Genomic DNA, 22,835 nt, shown 5'->3' with positions numbered 1-22,835 from the left:
GCTTATATTCAAGTTGCAGCACATGGGTCTGGATGTCAGATTGGTCAACTGGATTCAGGATTGGCTGTCCGATAGGTATCAGAGAGTTGTGTTTGGTGGAGCAATATCATAAAGGCAGAAGGTTAGAAGTGGCGTTCCACAGGACTCGGTACTAGGACCTATATTGTTTAACCTTTATATCAATGATATTGTCCGTGGATTGCAAGAGATATTCAGTTGTTTGTGGATGATGCGAAGCTGGGAAGGGTTATTAGTAATAGTGCAGATGTGGTAGCCCTGCAAGAGGATTTGAATAAGCTAGATAGATGGGCAAATGAATGGGGGTTTCAGTTTAATGCAGCAGAATGAAAGGTCTTGATGTTTGGGAAACATCGATGGGACACTGCATACTCTATGAAGGAGTTATACTGGAGGAAGTAGGGGAGACAAGAGATCTGGGGTTGATGATTGATAGAAACCTGAAATTTAGGGGACATATTGCAAAGGTAGCGAAGATAACACAGAATATTGCTGCAATAATGAGAAGGACACTGACCTGCAGAGATAAAATGGTTATCATTCAGTTGTATAAGACTCTGATCAGACTCTTATACAACTGAGTGATAACCATTCATATACAACTTAGACTATTGTTCTCAGATATGATCACCAGGATTTGAAGGGGTTAAATTAACCCCTTCAAATCCTGGTGACCTTGGAAACTTTGTATCCTTGGAAAGGATACAAAGGTGGATAGCAAAGATGGTGTTGGGACTGTAGAATGTTAGTTATGAGGATCGGCTGAGGGAGTGTGGACTGCAGAGTTTGGCGGATAGAAGAAGGAGGGGTGATATGATTGAGTCTTTTAAACTGTTGAGAGATGATTACAGTGTTGATACTGGGGAGTTCTTTTGCCTGGTTGAACAGCAGGAAGGAGTCATAACAAGGGGCCATCCCTGGAAGTTACAAAAAGAAACTTTGAATAAGAGGGTGAGTGGTTTCTTTGCATGGAGGGTGGTTGAAACATGGAATGTATTGCCTGATGGAGTGGTGAGAGCGAGAATGGTCAATGCATTTAAGGAGTGGTATGATAGACTTTGTGTTTCCTAGGAGGGACCTCCCTTGATGAGTATTGATAGACTTGTGTTTCTTAGAACGATGATTCTTTTGACCCCATAGAGGCCTGATTAATAATAATAATAATAATTATTATATATGTAGATACTGCATTCCTTGGCTTAATGTTTCATATCTTATGTATTGACTTATATTGTTAACTATTTTTGCACTACTGTAATTACCTCTGACTTTGTGTGCTGCTGTGCCCTCTGCAGCAGTTCTGTTTACCTAGAGATACTGCTTTGTGAAACTAGATTCTTGTAGAAACATATTGTTTACAATTTTCTGTAAATGCTAATGTTGTAACCCTTAGTATGGTACAGTATGACCTTTGTAGTTTTTGTGCCAAATAAACTATAAACCATAACCAAACCATTGCATTCCAAAAGTCAAAAAACTGAATAAGGAGCAGGTGTCAAATGGATGAATGATAGGATTAAGCATGAAAGCCAGAAGAAGAAGGAACTGCAGGGGGCTCAAGATTAATAACAGCAATAATCAGTTGCGCAAAGAGTATAAAGGGCAGGCCAGGAAGGTGACACAGTCAGTAAACACAGCAAGGGTCAGTATGAGCAGAAATTAGCAAATCAGGACAAAAAAAAATCCTAGGTGATTTTTCAATATGTGGCAAGTAAAGAGAAGAATGAGGTGAATTGATGAAAATGATAAATTGGTGACTGCTGCAGAGGACATAATCAAGGTATTCAGCAAGCAGTTTGTTGGACTGTATCATCTTCATCAGTGTTAAATAAGAAGAAACTTGAGTGTAAAGGAAATTGGAGAAGACTTACTGGTGGAAGAGGTGTATAAAGAGTAAGTAGGCTTGATGTCAATAAGGCAGTGGAACTTGATGATATCTCCATGTTTGGAAATTATGGAGACAACTACCGTGTTTGAATAAAAACTTTAGTTTAATATTTCTAAAATTTACAATTCGATGTTTCGACCTTTATGTCAAGGTCATCTTCTGGAGCGTACAAATATACACAAGAAACAAGCTATGCTACAATCAGACTGGTTCGTTAAAGACACTGACCAACTGCTACCACAATTGTTGTCCTGACCTCTGGTGAAAAAAAAAAAGAAAAAAAAAATTAAAAAAAAAATTTAAAAAAAATTAAAAAAAAAAAAAATTATACATCAATGCTAGAGTCCTATTATTTGTGTTGTCTACTATATACATATATTAACATCATTCCAGCCAGTTGGAGTGGAACGGTTTCTAATACTAGCGGATTGGCTAGAGTCCTGACTTATGTTGAATCTTTCATATTAGGTTGTCTGAATGTGTGCCATCCAGATCCTTGGAATTTTCATACCATCTTTATTGTTGATATTTGGGTGGTTTATCAGGATTTTGCAGGATTCTCTAAATTTTCTTTCATACCATGTTTTTGTGCGGTGTAAGGAGCAGGTGCTTTTCCAGTTGATTTGGTGTAAGGTGTTAAGTGCGTGGTCTGAGAGGCCTGCTTCACCATAATGGTTATATTTAATGTGTCTAATGTGTTCTTTCTTGCGTATAGGGATTGTCCATCCTGTTTCACCAATGTACGGTAAGTTACAGGTGCAGCGGATGCAATAGACTCCAGGATGTGCTAATGGGAGGAGAGGATCCTTAGAGGAGCTGAATATGGTTTTAAGTTTAGTGGGTGGTTTAAAGGTGTCATTGAGGTTATAATGTTGTAGGATTCTGTTGATTTTTTCTGATAACTCTTTAATGTATGGGATGGCTATGGTTTTACTGTAATCTAGATTTTATAGAGTAATCTAGATTTGTGGTTTTATAGAGTATTTTATTGACAGTATTTTTGTTATAGCCATTATTTATGAATGTGTCACTAATGATTTTTAGTTCTTGTTTCAGGGCTTGCTGGTTAGAGCAAATAGTTGTGGCTCTGTTTTTAAGGGTGTTAATGAATCCATATTTTTGTGCTGGGTGGTGGTATGAATTCGCATGTATGTATTGGCCCGTGTGTGTCGGTTTTCAGTAGACCGTGAAGGATAGACTGCCTGAAGGAAGACGTGTAACTAGTGTGTCTAGGAACGGGAGCGAATTTTGGTTTTCGATTTCAATGGCAAATTGTATGTGTTCGTGTCGTTTGTTTAGGTGGCTGAAGAATGTGTTTAGCATTTGTCGCCCGTGCGGCCAGATCGCAAACACGTCATCAACGTATCTGAGCCAGATTGTTGGTCGAAGCGTGGCGGAATCAAGAGCCCTTTGCTCAAAGGTTTCCATGTAGAAGTTCGCGATTGGGGGGTGATAATGGTGAGCCCATGGGTGTACCTTCCTTTTGTAGGTAGAATTTGTTTTGCCACACGAAGTAACCGGACTTTAGTATGTGGGCAAAGAGGGCCGTAATGTCGGGCGGAAATTTGTTCTGTAGTAGGAGAATTGTGTCATTGATGGGGACATTAGTGAAAAGGGCAGAAACGTTTAAACTGACTAATAAGTCGTCTTTGTCGAGTGTTATGTTTTTGATTTTGTTTATAAAGTGTTGTGTGTTTTTTATGTAGGAGGGGGAATGACCTACCAACTCCTTGAGTGTTGCCGCTAATTTCTTGGCTAGGTGGTAATTGGGACTGTCTATTCCTTCCACTATTGGTCGAAGGGGCACATTTTGTTTGTGTATTTTTGGAACCCCATATATTCTGGGGGGGCAGGCGTAGTGGGGTTTGAGTTTTTTAACTGTGTCTGGTGGCCAAGAAGTGACGGACTTTAGTAGTTTTTCTGTTTTATCCTTTATTCTTTTTGTTGGGTTATAATTTACCATTTTATATGTGTTGTTATCGGCTACTAGTTGGTTCATTTGCAGTATGTATGTTGACCTGTCAAGGACAACATTGGCACTGCCTTTATCCGCTTTCGTTATTATTATGTTTTGTTTGGCTTTTAATGATTTAATTGCTGCTAATTCTGTTTTAGTCAGGTTGTTCTGTATGGTTTTCTTGGTATTTAGGACATTACTGGTTTCTAGTCGTAGTTTATCTGCTATGTTGTTAGGAAGGGATCTGATGCCTCTTTCAATGTGGTAGATAAAATCCAATTTGTTTACCTTTTTAGGTGCTATTGCGTAGTTCAGTCCTTTATTCAGCAGCGTGAGTTCGGCGTTGTTCAGGGTGTGGCTTGATAGGTTAATCACATGGTTCTTGCTTGTCGGTGGTTGGTCACTCCTTGTCTCCCTTGTTTGTTGTTCATTGTTGTTTCTCGGGGAGGAAGTCCTCTGATTGGGTGGATTCCTGTGGTTGGCCGCCATATTTTGCCATTGTTTCAACCTGTGGAATTTTTTCTTGAGTTTTTCTTTATTCTTTTCCAGGGTATGCTTGGCCGAATTGTCAGTAATTCTTTCAAATATTTGTAGAATGTCTGGATTAACATAGTTCGATAGTTCTGATTGTAATTTAGAAACCAGATTTTGTGTTGTAGCTAGGTTTTGGCAGGCTGTTTGGATCTGTTCTCTAAGCATTGCTTTTTCTGTGCGGTTGCGGTCATAGATACGGAGTGCCTTAGCGGACGTAAATTTCTTTTTTAGCCTGATGCAGATCGGAATGAGGTTATTGTCTCTGCATCTTTTTAAAAAGGCCAGCCGATTGATCAGGAGAGAAATACGAATCTTTAGTTTACCATAGCGATTGCAGCACTTGTGGGTATCATTTCCATGGATGATCTGAATCCTTTCTTGCAAGCCGTGCAAGCCTAAAAGAAAGGATATCTCCATGTTACTTAACAAGAGTCTTTCAATAGCACAAGTCCCAAAGGAAGGAAGGTAAAATTGTTTCACTTTGCAGTGGAGGAGAAGGTGGCTAAGGCCATGATCTGTTGGAGAGATTGTTGAGAACTTGGATACAGAAGTAGGTTGATAAAAATGGTATTCTCTGTGATTATCAGGATGCATTTGCTAAACGGAGGGCATGTTTTATCAACCTTGTTATGGTACATTAGTACAATTTGACAAGCAATATGCAGCTATTTGCTAATGATGCAAAGATAGGTAGGGTAATCAGGAATGCTGCTGATTGCAGTACTTGCAGAATGATTTGAATAGGCTGGAACTGTGGCCATGGGAAAATGGATGTCACTTCAATGTCTGTAAATGTAAAGTCATTCACTTTGGCCTGATTAGATATCCAATATTATATTATGTTGGTGGGATTATGCTGGAAGAAACTGATGAGGCTAGTGATCTTGGAGTGTTAGTAGATAGGAAGTTGAAGTTCAGGGGCCATGTAACAAAGATTGCAAATACAACTAAAAAATAATTATAATGCTGAAATGAATGTTTACACATAAAGATAAGGATATCATTTTGCCTCTTTACAAGGCCTTGATAAGACCTCACTTGGACTATTATGCGCAGGTCTGGTCTCCTGGTTTCTGTTGTGATTTTGACATGGTGGAGAGAGTAAAGGAGAGTGTTAAAAATGATATCAGGATTGTGGAATAATACTAGTTATGAAGACATAGTGAGAATTTGTAGACTACAGACACTAGCAGACAGGAGAAAGAGGGGGAGATATGATTGACACTTACAAACCTCTGAAAGGGTCATACAGTATTTCAGTTGGTGGAATTTTTCAATTTATGGAGGGTGGGGAAAGGACAAGAGGGCATCCTTGGAAGCGGAGAATAAATGCCGCTAAGAATGAGGGCTAGATTTTTCTCTCATAGGGTGGTGCATGATTGTAATGGATTGCCATTGGATGTTGTGAGTGCTATGCAATGTGAATGAATTCAAGAATAATTATGATAGCAGAGTTGGGTCGACAACAATGGTATAATCTTTGATGGACAGCATGGATTTGCTAAAGGGAGGTCGTGTTTTAGTAATCTACTTACTTATTACAATAAAGTGACTGCTTCCTTGGACAGAGGAGAAGGATACACAGTAATATACTTGGATTTCGCAAAAGCTTTTGATAGAGTACCTCATGATAAGTTGACAGTCAAACTAGAGCAGATGGGGTTGGATATTAGATTAGTGCATTGGATTGGAGACTGGCTATCTGATAGGTATCAACAAGTTGTGTATGGGGGTGCAATATCCAGGAAAAGGAAAGTCACTAGTGGAGTGCCTCAGGGATCTGTTTTAGGGCCATTACTATTTAACTTGTATATTAATGATATTGGCGAAGATTTGGATGGAGATATTCAGTTGTTTGCAGATGATGCAAAGTTGGGACGAACCATAAAGAGTAGTGAAGATGTTGTGGCCTTGCAAGAAGACTTGAATAAATTGAGTGATTGAGCAAGCAAATGGGGATGTGAGTTCAATGTTGCAAAATGTAAGGTTTTAAAATTTGGAAAACAAAGATGGGATGCAGAATTTATGCTTGGTGAGAATATATTGTTGGAAGTAGAGGAAATAAGAGATCTGGGAGTGATAGTGGATAAGGATCTAAAATTTAGGGGTCACATCGCCAAAATTGTGAAGACAACACAAAGACTTCTGGGAATGATGAGGAGGACACTGACGTGTAGAAGTAGGGAGATTCTTGTTCCATTTTATAAGGCTTTGATTAGGCCACACATGGACTATTGTGCCCAGATTTGGTCACCTGGTTTTCAGAAGGATGAAGAGATGTTGGAAAGGGTCCAAAGGCGACTGACTAAGGTAGTTTCTGACCTCTGGAATGTCGAGTATGAGGAAAGATTGAAAAGATGTAATTTGCAGAGACTAGTGGAGAGAAGGAAGAGGGGAGATATGATAGAGACCTACAAGTTGGTAAGGGGTTGCTATAGGATCAATGGTGGAGAAGTTCTACAGCGAATAGTGGGAGATCAGGGGAGAACCAGAGGTCATGCCTGGAAACTGTATAAAGAGGGTGTGAGTAGGGGAGTGAGAGGCAGGTTTTTTTCGTGCAGAGTTGTGAATGATTGGAATGCCTTGCCTGAGAGTGTGGTGTCTGCAAGGAGTTTGAATGTGTTTAAGACCCGGTATGATGAGATGTGTGTGAGATAAAAGGACCTCCTAGATGAGTCTTTGACTCCATGAGGTCTTGTTTAATAATAATAATAATAATAATAGCATGCACATAGTATGTGACCTCCCTCAGTGAGTCTCTGACTCCCTGGAGGTTTCTCTTAATAATAATAATAATAATAATAATTAATGAGCTTTGTGTATACCAATGTGCACCTCCCATAAAAAGTCTTTTAACTCCATGAATAACTGTTGTTAATTATAATAATAAATACAAATGTACTTGTTAGTAGTCTTTCTTGGGTGTTATTCACATAATATGTATTTATAGTGATGAACTACTGTACTAAGTTTCTAGTCTCCTTTGAAGTCTGGACTGTGAAACAACCTAATAATATGGCTACAGTAGATACTCACACTTATATTATTAGGTGTTTAATTTCATAATTTATTTGAACTTTTGAATTTAAAATTAAATTTAAAGAAATGTAATGTTCAATATATGCATTATATTACTCAAGTTTATTTAAATTTATACTTTTTGTTTAGAATCCACAATTGATCTGTTAAAGAGCCAAATAGATAATCTGAAACTGCTAGTATGTGTGGCATTTATAGGACCAAATCTACATGAGAAAGTCAAAGACTTGACTATGAAAAAAATTTACACGGTGTTCTTTTATAGAACTCCTAATGAGTTACATTCAGAAGATTATATTGGGGTCTTATTTCCACATTGTGAAGGCAGCAATAACAGTTATTGTGAATTTGGAGCCACACAGCTAGAAAAGGTAATGATCTAAATTTAATTATTATTACAGTGAATCATCATCGTAGTTTAGCGAGGTATGAATAGGATATATATATATATACACACATACACACAATCTACCAATAATTGTCCAGATATGCCAGTTATTTGAAGTTATGGAACATTCCAGGTTTGTTAATAACATAAAAACCAATGTACAAATAGTAGGAAGCAGTATTTCATCGTGGCAAGACAATGTGAACTCAGTTACTTCGAGGGAGGTGTCATCATGGGCTGTTACATTGGTGGCATGTCCATATGTGTCATTGCTGTTCAACGGGAGCATCCAAAATCAATGGTTGGGCGATGTGATCAACAAATCTAAACATTCTGCCGTCACTAGTGCAGGAAAATGCCCAGAGCAACTGTAGTCATTTTTAGGACTGACACTGACAGTAGGATGTTAAAATGGGTGGCATACGAAAACCGGCTAGAATTGGCACAGACCATCCATGACGAGTTCAAAAGCACCAGTAACACCATGGTGAGCACTATTACTGTACAAAAAGAACTCCATTTACTGGGTTTTCTCAGAATAGCAGTGGAACACATGAGCCAAACAAAATGGTACTTGATCATTGGAAAATGGTACTCTGGAGTGATGAATCAAGGGTTACCTGTTTCCAATCTGATGGCAGGACATGGTTGCGGAAGCAGCCTGGTGAATGCCTGTTATCACAGTGTTGTACCTACAGTAAAGTTTGGTGGTGGAGGAGTAATGGTGTGGGTGCATTCAACTGGTTTTGAGTGGGACCACTGGTCATTGTCCATGGTTCCATGAAGGCAGCTCTGTACCTTGATATTCTGGATAATCAGGTGCTGCCTACACTGTGGAGTTTTTATGGAACGGACCTGTGTTACTATCAAGATGACAATGCCCGATGCCACAAAGTTGCAGCTATTATGGAATGGTATGAAGAATTGGGTGTTAAATGATTGCCTTGGCCTGCACAGAGTCCTGACCTCAACCCTATCAAACATGTGTGGGATGAATTGGAGCAGTGATTTAGGTTCACTTCCTCCAGTCTAGTTCCTCCAACAGAGTATGCAGCTTCCCATCGATGTATCCCAAACTTCAATGATCCATATGATCTGTTGCTGAAACTCAGTGCTGCTATGATGGAAGGATTAGAGACAAATTCCACCTGATGTCTGCTGCACATGGGTGGAAAGCTTTCCTGAAAAGATGCAGGAGGTGATCAACACCAAAGCTGGACATACCTGGTATCAGAGTTCACCTGCTGGTATCAATTGGGAAAATATATATATGTGTGTGTGTGTGTGTGTGTGTGTGTGTGTGTGTGTGTGTGTGTGTGTGTGTGTGTGTGTGTGTGTGTGTGTGTGTGTGTGTGTGTGGAAAGTATTTTACCTTGGGTATAATAAATGTTAAAGATACCAAGCTATTTTAAACCTGGTTTTACTCCATTTCCCAAGTAAGCAAACAGACAAACAAGTCAAGTTTGTGCCTGCATGTATTGCGAGTCTAGCTGACCCTCAAAGTAGTGCAAGTCAAGGCAACTCATGGTAACAGTAGAATAAGCTCTGATCACTATTCTTAATATTTACCCTTAATGCACAGTCTTAATGACTTTAATGACTGATACTGAGAGAAAAAAAGATGACATGGTATATTTGAAAAGATACTACTGGTTTACTAGTTTCATTGAATTGATCAACATCTTCAGGTATCACAATCAAAGAAATATATAAAGAATTACAGAGACTTAAAATTGTAATAACAAAACAAGTATAAAAAAGACGGTAGTATGTTTGAAAACGAAAAGCGAGCTTGAGTTCCAAACAAACGTATTCTAACATCCATGTGTGCTATGATGAACTCGAGAGAAAGATTGTCTAGAGAAATTTCTCTAGATTCATATCAATAACAGCCTAAGTTTCAATCTCTCTGATGCACACGTTGCCTCTGTTCAGTATTGGCGCACTCGCGACAGCGCATAGTATACGTTTGTTTGGAACTCAAGTCGCTTTTTGTTTTCAAACACGCTACTGTCTTTTTTGTACTTGTTCTGTTATTGCAATTTTAAGTCTCTGTAATTCTTTATATATTTCTTTGATTGTGATACCTGAAGATGTTGATCAATTCAACGAAACTAGTAAACTAGTAGTATCTTTTCAAATATACCATGTCATCTTTTTTTCTCTTGGTATCAGTCATTAAAGCTTTGTCATAATATTCCAACCGAGTAAAAATGAATATGTGTGTGTGTGTGTGTGTGTGAGACATTACAGAATATATATATATATATATATATATATATATATATGCAAACACATGCACATGCAGAAATATGCATATAACAACAACTCATGGAATTAAAGTATATTAAATCACTGTGAGATAAGTTGTTCTGTTATGTGCCGAATGGTAAATGTCAGTGGCACATGATTCATCATCATCAAATTCCTGACATTTACTCTCAAGGGGTGTACAGGATATGATAGTACTACATGAAAAATTTACATCATTACGAACTTCCTACCTACAATTTTCTGCCAAAGCAATCTGTCACCTGTCAAAGCTACAACATTGTCAGATCTTATATTTATATATCTATCTTCTAAGGTACTTTTTACCGTATCAATCCACTTATATCTTGGTCTTCCTCTGGGTCTTTTTTCTGCCAACCTGGCAGAGAACACTTGTTTGACTAATCTTTCCTTGCCCATTCTGTTTAAGTGACCATACCACCTGAGATTAGCACATGATTCTCATCTTGAAAATAATATCACTTAAGTATTACCAAAACTGTTTTCTTGGACTCCTTCTTGCTCTGTGTGTTCATTAATTGGTCTATTATTATTACGATGATGATGATTCAAGACCTCCATGGAGCCACAAGACTCATCATGGGAAGCCTACCCTAGAGAACAAAGCCAATCAAACCAGTCCTTGAAACTATTGACCGTTCATGCTCTCACCATTCGAGCAGGCCATGTATTCTATGGTTCAATCACCACTCCTTAACTTCTTACTCACAACTTCCTTTTGCAACTATCCAGGGATGGCCCCTTGTCCTCTTTCCTTCCTCTTGCTCCACCAAATGAAAAAACTACTCAGTGTCAACCCTGTAATTACCCCTTAGCAATTCAAACATTTCAATCACATCATCTCTCTTCTATGCATCGAACTTTGCATTCCACATTCCCTCAGCCTATCCTCCACTAACATTGTACAGTCCTGATAGCATCTTTGTTATCTTCCTCTGCTCTTTTTCTATGGTTAATTATCCCCCTTCAAATCCAAATTTGAGCACAAATAGTCCAGGTATGTGGTCTGATCAGGGCTTTGTACTATGGAGAGACAACTCTTTTATATCAGCTGGTCATCGTACTTCTCAGTATTGCAGCAATCCTCTGGGTTACCTTCATCATCTTTGCAATATGTTCCCTGAATTTCAGGTTTCTATCAATCATCAAGATCCCTTGCTTCCCCACTTCCTCCAGTCTAGTTCCTCCAACAGAGTATGCAACTTCTCATCAATGTATCCCAAACTTCAAGACTTGACATTGAGATGAATTAAAGTGAACCCCACTATTCATTTACCAATATCTGTCCAGGTTATTCAAATCCTCTTGCAAGGCTATCACATCTACATTACTCCTATTACTAAATAACCCTTCTCAGCTAAATCATCATATGCAAACAACTGAATATTCCCCTGCAATCCATTGATAATGCCATTGATATAAAGGTTAAACAATATAGGTCCCCGTACTGAGCCGTGTGGGACCTCCACTTGTAACTTGCTTTCTTGATACCATTCCATCATATACAGCTGTCTGATACCTATCAGATAGCCAATCTCAAATCCAATTCACTAACCTGACATCTAAACACATATTCTGCAACTTAAAGATTAGCTTATCATGTGGCACCCTGTAAGTGCCTTTGTAAAATTTAAAAGAAATGGCAGTATATGCCTTTCCCCTTCATCAACTGCTCTTGTCACTTTATTATACAAATCAATCAGATTACCAAAACAAGAGTGCTCCTTAAGAAATCCATGCTGACTCTCACAGACAACATTACCCCATCTGCCCACTGCTGTAAATGATCCCTCACTAATTTCTCCAAAATCTTAATAACTACTGATTAAATACAAACTGGTCTGTAGTTTGACACTTCCAGTCTGCTCCCACCCAGACTTTCATTGAAAAGCCAGGTCAACACAGTTGTCAGTTCTTTAGCACATCATTGCAAAACCCATGATGAAACCCTATCCAGTCCCACTGCTTTATTGACATCCAGAGTACTCAATATTTGAAACACACTTTCTTCTTGCACTTCTAAATCTCAAAACTGCCTCATCCCTATAGTATTAAAACCTACTTCTCCATGATAAAATATTCCAATAAGGTGTTCATTGAATAATTCCACTATGTATCAGTATTGTTTTGCATCAGTCTGTATTGCTTTGCATCAGTCACTATATTCCCATTTTTATCCAACAATATCATTCTTTTAAATGGATAAGAATCCTATATTTTTATATAGCCAGTAAGTGAAACTCAAGATCGATAACTACGATCTATGAGTTTCAATGCCGAAAAACTATCGGCGAAGGCAATTCGAAGCAAAGGTGGAGCAAGCTCCCTCACTATTCTTGATATTCTCTCATAATGTAAGACACAGCTCCTAGGAGATGTAATACTGTCATTACATTATGAGGGGAGGTCACTACCCAGATCGGTTTCAACCCTTTTTGAGGTCTCATCAGTGAGTAGGTAGACCTAGAAAATATCAAAACTTAGTGAAAAGAACTTACATACCTTCACTATACGAATGCCATAAAGGTGTGCTTGTATTATGTAATTAGAATAAAAAGCCAAAAGGCTAGTTTTCTGGCAATTGAATAGATATTAAATGGATAAGAATCCTATATTTTTATATAGCCAGTAAGTGAAACTCAAGATCGATAACTACGATCTATGAGTTTCAATGCCGAAAAACTATCGGCGAAGGCAATCTTGAGTTTCACTTACTGGCTATATAAAAATATAGGATTCTTATCCATTTAATATCTATTCAATTGCCAGAAAACTAGCCTTTTGGCTTTTTATTCTAATATCATTCTTTCACAGTCATTTATTATTATTATTATTTTGACACCTCCAGGAGTCCAAAGACTCATCGAGGGATTCTGCTCCTACTCGCCACATAACGAAAGAATTCCTTAGGATTTTCTTTGGATCTCAGAGCCAATCTCTTCTCATATTCCACGTCACTCTCCTGGCCTGAGTCTTATATGCTTGATGCATCTACTCCCCACCCCTCTCCTTATATCTCTTCCACAACCTCTTTTTCACCTTCAATTCCCAGTTGATATTGTTCGTCATCCACTTTACACAAAATTGTGTTCTATTATTCACCTGCGGTATACAACTTACTATTGCTGCTAATAAATATTCCTTCACTGGTGGAGGATTCCACCAGTTTCATTGTGCTTTATGCCTTTGGTGGTTAAAGTACAGATATTTTAGTTATCAAGGCCAGTGACTGAAACATTTCCAAAACAATATTTTGAATATTATGTTTTCAATAAATTCCATCATATTGTGCCGTCATTATTATTTTGGTTTAAGCCAATAAGAATACAGTTTTTTGGTCAGCTAAATCCAAATTTCCAACCATCAGCATTTGTTTGGTATCCTAGCAGATACTTACTAACAGGGTGCATGAGAAGGTATGATTTGACATTAGGTCAGAAGGCCCAGTTCTCTGCATTCCTTAAAAGGCTATAAAGCTGGCCTGGTTGGCCGAGTGATTAGCGTGTCCACTCTCCAGCCAAGAGGTTGCGGGTTTGAATCCCACCGTGGGCATGGATGTTGGTGGTTGTCCTACAAACTCTTTTATAGAGTTTGTATCACACACAGATATCTTTTATATCTGTGTGTGATTTCACACAGATATCTTTTATATCTGTGTGAAAAGGGAATCTGTGATCCTATCACTTACTCTAGCAGAAGACATCACTGCCAAAACCGTGTGAGGTACGGCAGTGACCATGCGGCATCTACAGACATGAAATGTGAAAAAAAAATGTTTTTCCCAGTTATCCAGCATTAATCCTCAAACAACCCAATAAAACATTCTCCAATCAGTAGTACATTTCAACAACATGAGGTAATAAACACCATCAAAAACCTGAAATATGGAAAAACTGGAGTAGAAGATATTCAACCAGAAATGCTTAAGTAGTACTGGAGATATATAAGAGTTTTATACTGGCTGCCCTGCATAATTCCAGATTCCAGATGGAATCTCGAATTATGCAGTGCAGATGGTTAGCACAGAGCTGTCCTATTACTATCTCTAAAAAGGGAAATAAGACTGAATGTGAAAATTTCAGAGGAATTTTTCTTCTGAATATTTCTGGCAAGATTTCTAAACATACTTAAGAAAATGTAGAAGGGAAACTTGGAGAGAGAGAGAGCAAACTTGGTTAAGGCAAAACAGGAGTTGCTGGGGTTAAATTTTCATTTTAAGACAAATGGTTGAGAAATCATGAGAAAATTGTGGCAGGGAAACATGGAGAGAGCAAACTTGGCTTAGGCCAAACAGGAGTTGAGAAGATTAGATTTTCATTTTAAGAGAAATATCATAGTTGAGAAATCATGAGAATATAGCAAGGATCTCTATTTAAGTTTTGTAGGAGTAAATCAGACATTATATTGAACAATACATAACCTACATAAAAAAAAAACTAATAAATCAGCTAATGCCTTTGTATTCCCGTATAGGGAGTAGGCGAGGCCATTTTATCCTTATCTAACTTTTAGAGACTGAGTGGTCAGTTCAATCTCCACTAGTACTCAATCAGAGATAGCTGGCCCAAGGCTATCACTGATTAAGCAGTACGCAGTGAAGAGAGATGGCTCAACAAGTGCTGCCAACTCTTGGTCCCTGACCCCAACACAATATATTTAATATCTAAAATAATGTGGGTTTTATGGTCGTTTTTCTTGAGTTTTACGGGACAAAAAACACGAGTTTCCAGGAGAAAAAAAAACACACTCGCCTGTGCCAGAGATCTACTAACTCGGGAATTGGTTGAAAAAAGGCTGAGAAAAAGTCTTTTTTCGACCGAAGGCTTAGGCTTTCGAATCTAATCAGCGACTAGATTCGAAAGCAAGTCTTCCTTTGTGCGGTCAAGTACTGTGGTGTGCAAACGCCACATCCACTGAGCTACACAGGCTCTCATAACCTACATTTGAGTTGTAATTCTAACTTGCAGTTATGTACTTCCTTGAATTCTAACTTGCAGTTAGAATTCAAGGAAGTACATATTGAAAGTTATCCCACTTGATTATAATATATATAACTTAAATATGACAAGAAATTTGTTGGAAGTTTTTCCACTTGGTTATGCTATAAATTAAAGATACCAAGAAATTATATACTTGGTTTAACCCTTTATCCAAGTATAAGCAAACAAGTTAGCACGTGAACTATTTTCAGGATTGGGGCAGCTCGTATAAAGAAGCTAAGACTTCACATTACTTGCCTTAGTATCCCATCATGCAAAGCACATCTCCTTGCAGACATGTATAATGCTATGCATTATGGGAAGAGTCACTATCCAGACCGGTATTACTAAATGAGGGAAGAGAGGTCTCCAAAAGCCCAGGCAATCCCCCAGATCACTCTAAACTCAGCAAGTTTAGAGTGATCTCTACAGAGAGCTGTACAAGGATAGTTATGAGAATTGGCTGAGGGAATGTGGACTGCAGAGTTTGGTGGATAGAAGAAGGAGAGGTGATATGATTGAAACTTTTAAACTGTTGAGAGGTGGTTACAGGGTTGACACTGGGGAGTTCTTTCGCTTGGTTGAACAGTGGGAAGGAGTGATGACAAGAGGCCATCCCTGGAAGTTACGAAAGGAAACTGTGAGCAAGAGGGTAAGGAGTGGTTTCTTTGCATGGAGGGTGGTTGAACCGTGGAATGCATTGCCTGATGGAGTGGTGGGAGCGAGAACGGTCAATGAGTTTAAAGAGTGGTATGATAGACTTTGTGTTTCTTAGGGGGGGGGGTCTTGACAGACTTTATGTTCTTAGGAAGGACCTCCTGCGATGAGTCTTTTGACTCCATGGAGACCTGAATAATAATAATAATAATAATAAAGTGCGAGCGATCTGAAGGATCATTTTACTGAGTGGTGGTTCCACTCAATAACAGGGTGGAGCTTGCCCAATGACTCCCACTTATATATGCTAAAGCATATATAAGCGAGAGCCAGAGGTGATACTAAGGTTGAGGTAATGCAGAAGTCATATTTTCATATATGATTAGCCAAAAGGTGTCGCACACCTTATGATTAAAATACTCTGGATTAGAGAAAGTTGTTGAAAGTTTTACAACTCGATTATGCTATAAATTAAAGATACCAAGAAATTATTTACTTGGCTTAAACCTTTATCCAAGTGTAAGCAAACAAGTATGCACCTGAACTATTTTCAGGACTGAGGCAACGCGTATAAAGAAGCTAAGACCACATCACTTGCCTTAGTAACCTTCCAACAAAAGTTGTTGGAAGGTTACTAAGGCAAGTTATGAGTAGCCAAAAGGTGTGACACCTTTGGCTACTCGTATATGAAAATATGACTTTTGCATTACTTCAATCTTAGTATCACCTCTGGGTGTGGCTTCCACTGATGAGACCTCTCAATAAAGGTCGAAACCAGTATGGGTACTGACCCTTCCCATAATGCATAGCATTATACATGTCTGCAAGGAGATGTGCTTTGGATTATGGAATACTAAGGCAAGTAATGTGAATTCTTAGCTTCTTTATATGAGTTGCCCCAGTCCTGAAAATAGTTCATGTACAAACTTATTTGCTTACACTTGGATCAAGGATTAAACCAAGTATATAATTTCTTGGTACCTTTAATTTATGCCGAGAAAGTATATTCATTTAAACCTTTAACCAAGTGTAAGCAAACAAAGTCAAAGTTTGCATATGAAGTAACTTCAGGACTGGGGAACTCGTATATAGAGGCTAATGACTTTACATCTCTTGCCTTAGTATCCCATAATGTAAAGCACATATCCTTACGGTCATATATAATTATTATTATTATTATTATTAAACAAGACCTCATGGAGTCAAAGACTCATCTAGGAGGTCCTTTTATCTTACACACACATCTCATCATACCGTGTCTTAAACACATTCAAACTACTTGCAGACACCACGCTCTCAGGCAAGGCATTCCAATCACTCACAACTCTGCACGAAAAAAACCTGCCTCTCACTCCCTTACTCACACCCTCCTTATACAGTTTCCAGGGATGACCCCTGGTTCTCCCCTGATCTCCCACTATTCTCTGTAGAACTTCTCCACCATTGATCCTATAACAACCCCTTACCAACTTGTAGGTCTCTATCATATCTCCCCTCTTCCTTCTCTCCACAAGACTCTGCAAATTACATCTTTTCAATCTTTCCTCATATTCAACATTCCAGAGGTCAGAAACTACCTTAGTCAGTCGCCTTTGGACCCTTTCCAACATCTCTTCATCCTTCTGAAAACCCGGTGACCAAATCTGGGCACAATAGTCCAAGTGTGGCCTAATCAAAGCCTTATACATTGGAACAAGTATCTCCCTACTTCTACATGTCAGTGTCCTCCGCATCATTCCCAGAAGTCTTTGTGTTGTCTTCACAATTTTGGCGATGTGTCCCCTAAATTTTAGATCCTTATCCACTATCACCCCCAGATCTCTTATTTCCTCTACTTCCAACAATATATTCTCACCAAGCATAAATTCTGCATCCCATCTTTGTTTTCCAAATTTTAAAACTTTACATTTTGCAACATTAAACTCACATCCCCATTTGCTTGCCCAATCACTCAATTTATTCAAGTCTTCTTGCAAGGTCACAACATCTTCACTACTCTTTATGGTTCGTCCCAACTTTGCATCATCTGCAAACAACTGAATATCTCCATCCAAATCTTCACCAATATCATTAATATATAAGTTAAATAGTAATGGCCCTAAAACAGACCCCTGAGGCACTCCACTAGTGACTTTCCTTTTCCTGGATATTGCACCCCCATACGCAACTTGTTGATACCTATCAGATAGCCAGTCTCCAATCCAGTGCACTAATCTAATATCCAACCCCATCTGCTCTAGTTTGACTGTCAACTTATCATGAGGTACTCTATCAAAAGCCTTTGCGAAATCCAAGTATATTACTGTGTATCCTTCTCCTCTGTCCAAGGAAGCAGTCACTTTATTGTAATAAGTAAGTAGATTACTAAAACATGACCTCCCTTTAGGAAATCCATGCTGTCCATCAAAGATTATACCATTGTTGTCAACCCAACTCTGGATCCTAGTTCTCACAAGCTTCTCCAACAACTTAACCACAACACCTGACACACAGATAGGCCTATAGTTTGATGCTTGAGTTCGATCACCTCCTTTATGAAGTGGCACAATCTTGCCCTCCTTCCACTCTTTAGGAACTTGACCAAGTGCAAGACTCGTATTAAAAAAATATGTCAAGGCAGGTGTCAACTCTCTGGCACACTCCTTCAGAATACGTGGTGATATATTATCAAGTCCCACAGCCTTATTTACATCTAGTTTACTCAACTCCCCAAACACCTCTTGCTCACTTACAGTCAGTCTCTCCTCCCCATCATCAACTGCTCTTAATCTCTCCATGAAGTCACATTCACAAGATTGAAAGATCTTTATGAATTGCTCATTAAGTATCTCCACAACACATTCTGCAACAGCTGTCTTTATACCATTTCCTCCAATCAATGTCATCCTTCCATAATCATTCTTTCTTTTGCTGGCTACATATCGAAAGAACTCCCTAGGATTCTTTTTGGCTTCATTAGCTAACTGCTGTTCATACCTCTCTTTAGCTACTCTCACCAACCAAGTCACCCTCCTTGCCTGGTCTTTGTAGACCTCATGAAATTGGTTACTTCCACTTCTCTTATGCTGTCTCCACAATGCCTTTTTTTTCTGTATTGCATGCTTAATCTCTTTATTCATCCACCTCACACCTACCTTATTTAACCTTCTCACCCGTGGTATACATTTAGACATTGCATCTACTAAATAGTTTTTGAAAATCCCCCAAGCTGCATTGATCTCTTTTCCAGCTAACTCCTCATTCCATGCTACATCTGCAAGCTGTCTCCTGAGCTCTTCATAATCACCCCCCTTGTAGTTCCACATATACCCTTTTTTCACAGGGGTCCTTGCACTGCTGGCAACCACCCAGGTAATCACCTCATGGTCACTTTCACCAATTGGTGAAAGTGACCCTTTTTTCACAGGGGTCCTTGCACTGCTGGCAACCACCCAGGTAATCACCTCATGGTCACTTTCACCAATTGGTGGATGATTTGACACCTCATTTATAATTACATCCTCCGATGAGATGACCAAATCCAAGACCCTTAATCCTCGTGTGCCCTCTGTTACATACTGTCTGAGGTAGTTATCCCTCAAAAACTCAAGAAACTCATTTTCTTTACTTCCAGTCGCTATCTCTTCAATCCAGTCTATATTGCCATAATTAAAATCACCCATAATGATCACCCTTTTCTTATTTGCTTGACTTATTTGACTATACATTTCACTATCACCACCATCCACATTACCAGGTCTATAACAACATCCCACCAAGTATTTGATTCTATTCACCTCTATCTCACACCATACTGCCTCAAAACCACTGGCCCTATTTCCCTCTTGCATCTCTACCTTGTATGGACATAACTCTTTCTCTATCATCAATAGCACTCCCCCATATATAATGCTACAAATTATTGGAAGGGTCACTACCCAGACAGGTTTCAATCTTTATTGATGTCTCATTAGTGAGAGCCAGACCCAGAAGTGATACGAAGGTTGAAGTAATGCTGAATTCCAACTGGTCTGGGTAGTGACACTTCCCATAATTCATAGCAATATACATGTCCATATAAGGTTATGTGCTTTACATTGACTTCACTTGAATTATTGCTCTTTACGCCTATAACGTGCATGAGGCCACATGTGCTTTACATTATGGGATATTAAAGCAAGTGACGCGAAGTCATTAGCCTCTATATACGAGTTGCCCAGTCATGAATTTGCTTCACACACAAACTTTGTTTGCTTACACTTGGATAACGGGGTCAACCAAGGATATAATATATTAGCATCTTAGCATCTTTAATTTATTGAAGGAGGTACAGGAAGATGCTTTGATGTCAAAAAACAAGAGTAAAGAATTAGAGTAAACAAGATGGTAAAAAACAAGAGTCTCTCTCTCTCTCTCTCTCATTCATCATCTATATGGATCACATTATGAAAGAAAGCAGTATTAGTTCTGATATCAAATTTGGAGATGATAATCTCATCTATTTACTTTATGCAAATGGTGTTATACTTTTAAATAAATCCAGCACAAGTATGCAAAATTTGGTAACTGAACTGAATAAGTGCTCTAATAAATTTGGTATGACAATCAGCAATAAAAAAGCAGGAACACTAAAAACAATCAGCTGCATCTCCCGAATGGGAAATTTGTATAACAATGGAAACATTTCAGCTATTTAAATTATTATTATTATTACGTGACACCTCAGGAAATCCAAAGACTCATCGAGGGAGGGTACCTACTCTACAGCTCTGTCTCCACCACTCACAATACACCAACTACAACAAACCATCATCATCATCTACACCAATGCCATCTACCGCTCACCACCACTAGTATTTTCACAGACAATCAAAAACATCCATGCCAATGTTGGGATTCGAACTCACAGCCTTTTGGCTGGAAAGCAAATACGCTCCACTCGGTCAATGGAAAATTAAACAGAAAAACAGATAACAGAATTAGCAAAGTCAGAATGGTAGTAAGTCAATTGAATAAATTTATATGTAATAAGAGAGAAATTAGTGTTTGGACTAATTTCTCTCTTATTACATATAAATTTATTGCAGCTATGTACAAGACAGTGTTCGAAACCAATTTTAACTTGTCGATCTGAGAGCTAATTTAGAAATAAAACACTTGACTAGCATCCACTAGCAGTTGGATATGTGAAGGTTGAGAGAAGGATGGAGTGTGTATATCCACAAAATGTAGGCAATGGCAGAAATTTGGTGACTTAGATATCAAGATAACTGACCTCATTGCATCAGGAGCAAAAGAATTTCAAGATACGAGTAGTGTGATATAAGGTGAGAATAATTAGCGAAATATGAATGAAAAAATAAGAGTGAGGAGTGTGGAAGGCTTGAACGATTGTGAAGTTTTTGGAGATGGTCTTGATTTGGAGGATGAATGGCGAGTAAGAGTGGCTAACTTGCAGAAAGTGAAAGATGAGCTGAAAGAGGAGATGGAATGTCTTGGGAATGAGATGAGAAGTATGAAAGATGAGATTAGGCAAATGGGAGAGATGAATGCAAAGTGAATCAGAGTAGGAGCGAGAGAGAGAGAGTTATGGGAATGATAGAAGAGGAGAGGAGAGAATAGAAACAGTAGAAGACAGGAAATGATAGAAGAGGAGAGAATATCAGTAGAAGAGAGGGAGTGAGAGAGAGAGAGAGAGGAATGGGAATGATAGAAGAGGAGAGAATAGAAACAGTAGAAGAGGAGAGAATGGAAATAGTAAGAGAGAGGGAATGAGAATGCGAGGGAGTGCTGGAACCAGGGATAGAGTGATGCAAGGATTGCAGGTAAGTAGGGGAACACAAAGTGAAAGAGTTAGAGGAGAGAGAGAGAGAGAGTGAGGGATGCAGGTGAGCAATCAAGGAACAGAGTAGTAAGAGCTGTGATGTATGGAGACTTCATGATCTGTGGTGTGCAAGATAGGATGACAGAGGAGTGTTTGCCTGAAGGAAGATAGAGAGTGTGGCTATGGCAATTAAGTGGGATGAAAGGGTGGATGAGACGAATGTGATGGCAGGCACGAATGACTTGAGATGCAATGAAAATAGGGTGGTGAGAGATCTGAGATTCTCGCTTGAGGTTGTACAAAAGAAAATGCAGAGAAGAAAGATTGTGTATGTGTTGCCCAGGTATGATAGTGACAAGCTGAGCAAAAGACCAGTAATAATGAATAACATAATAGCCAGAATGTGTCAGAAGAGAGGATTGGAATATTAGGATGCTTGGAGGGCATTTGAGGACAGAAAGGAACAGTATGTGAGAGACTGTTTGTATTTGAATGAGGAAGGATGTAGGCATCTGGAAAGATTGCTGTTTTCTGAACGAGTTGGTGTGCAGGGAAACTTGAATTCCCAGGATGGATGGTAGCAGGGGTAACCTCTTGGGGGTGAAAGGGAATGACATCAGGTAACAGTGAGTTCTGGAGAAGATAATGATAGGTATAGAAGCAGCTAAATTTTTATGCTTTATACTAATGCCAGGAGTATCCGGAATAAAGGAGATTTCTCCCTCAAGAAATAGCTCGCATCCCTTCCCCTTACCTTCAGTAATACTGAGATATCAAAAGATAATCAGATTTCTCTTCTTGTACTGACCTGCACCTCCAATGTTTCCTGGCACAATCACATTTCAACTATAACTTCTGCATCCACCAAAAAACTTGATGTACTTTTTTAGCACAAGACACTTCTTCACAGCTGCTAACTCTATACAAATCCCAAATCCTCCCAATCATGGAATACTGCTCCCATATTTAGGATGGTGTGCTAAAATCCTTTTTAAAATTGCTTGATTTTATCCAGAACAGGGCAATCCGGTTAATTAATGATCCCTTTCTCACATATGTCTTCAATTCCACTCTCATGGATGTTCAGTTTCTGCCTATACTTTCATGAACATTCAGCTCTGCTGAATTGGTCATTATTATACCTCCACTTTCCTCCAAAATCATTGAAACAAGAGCCACTACTAACCAACACCCTTTTACAGTCCATCTCAGATTCCTACATTCTTCTATTCCTCTTGTCCACGCATACACAACACTAATGTGCTATGGGTCTAGTGGCC

At 38.8% G+C, this 22,835-nt stretch overlaps 1 protein-coding gene across 1 annotated transcript in view; it reads left to right on the top strand.

The window, feature by feature from the left end:
* Nucleotides 1–22,835, top strand: part of LOC150097054 (uncharacterized) — a 353,024-nt gene that overhangs the window by 121,740 nt on the left and 208,449 nt on the right. Inside the window, exon 5 of the mRNA XM_090408116.1 lies at nt 7,566–7,807. Within this exon, the coding sequence (XP_090264242.1) occupies nt 7,566–7,807 (242 nt within the window). The remainder of the gene's footprint in view (nt 1–7,565; nt 7,808–22,835) is intronic.

This window comes from Typopeltis vanoorti, chromosome 18 (assembly GCF_054136105.1).
Source record: "Typopeltis vanoorti isolate ZY-2024b chromosome 18, IOZ_Tvanoo_1.0, whole genome shotgun sequence".
Lineage (NCBI taxonomy): Eukaryota > Metazoa > Arthropoda > Arachnida > Uropygi > Thelyphonidae > Typopeltis > Typopeltis vanoorti.
This window is presented reverse-complemented; position numbering and strand designations above follow the sequence as displayed.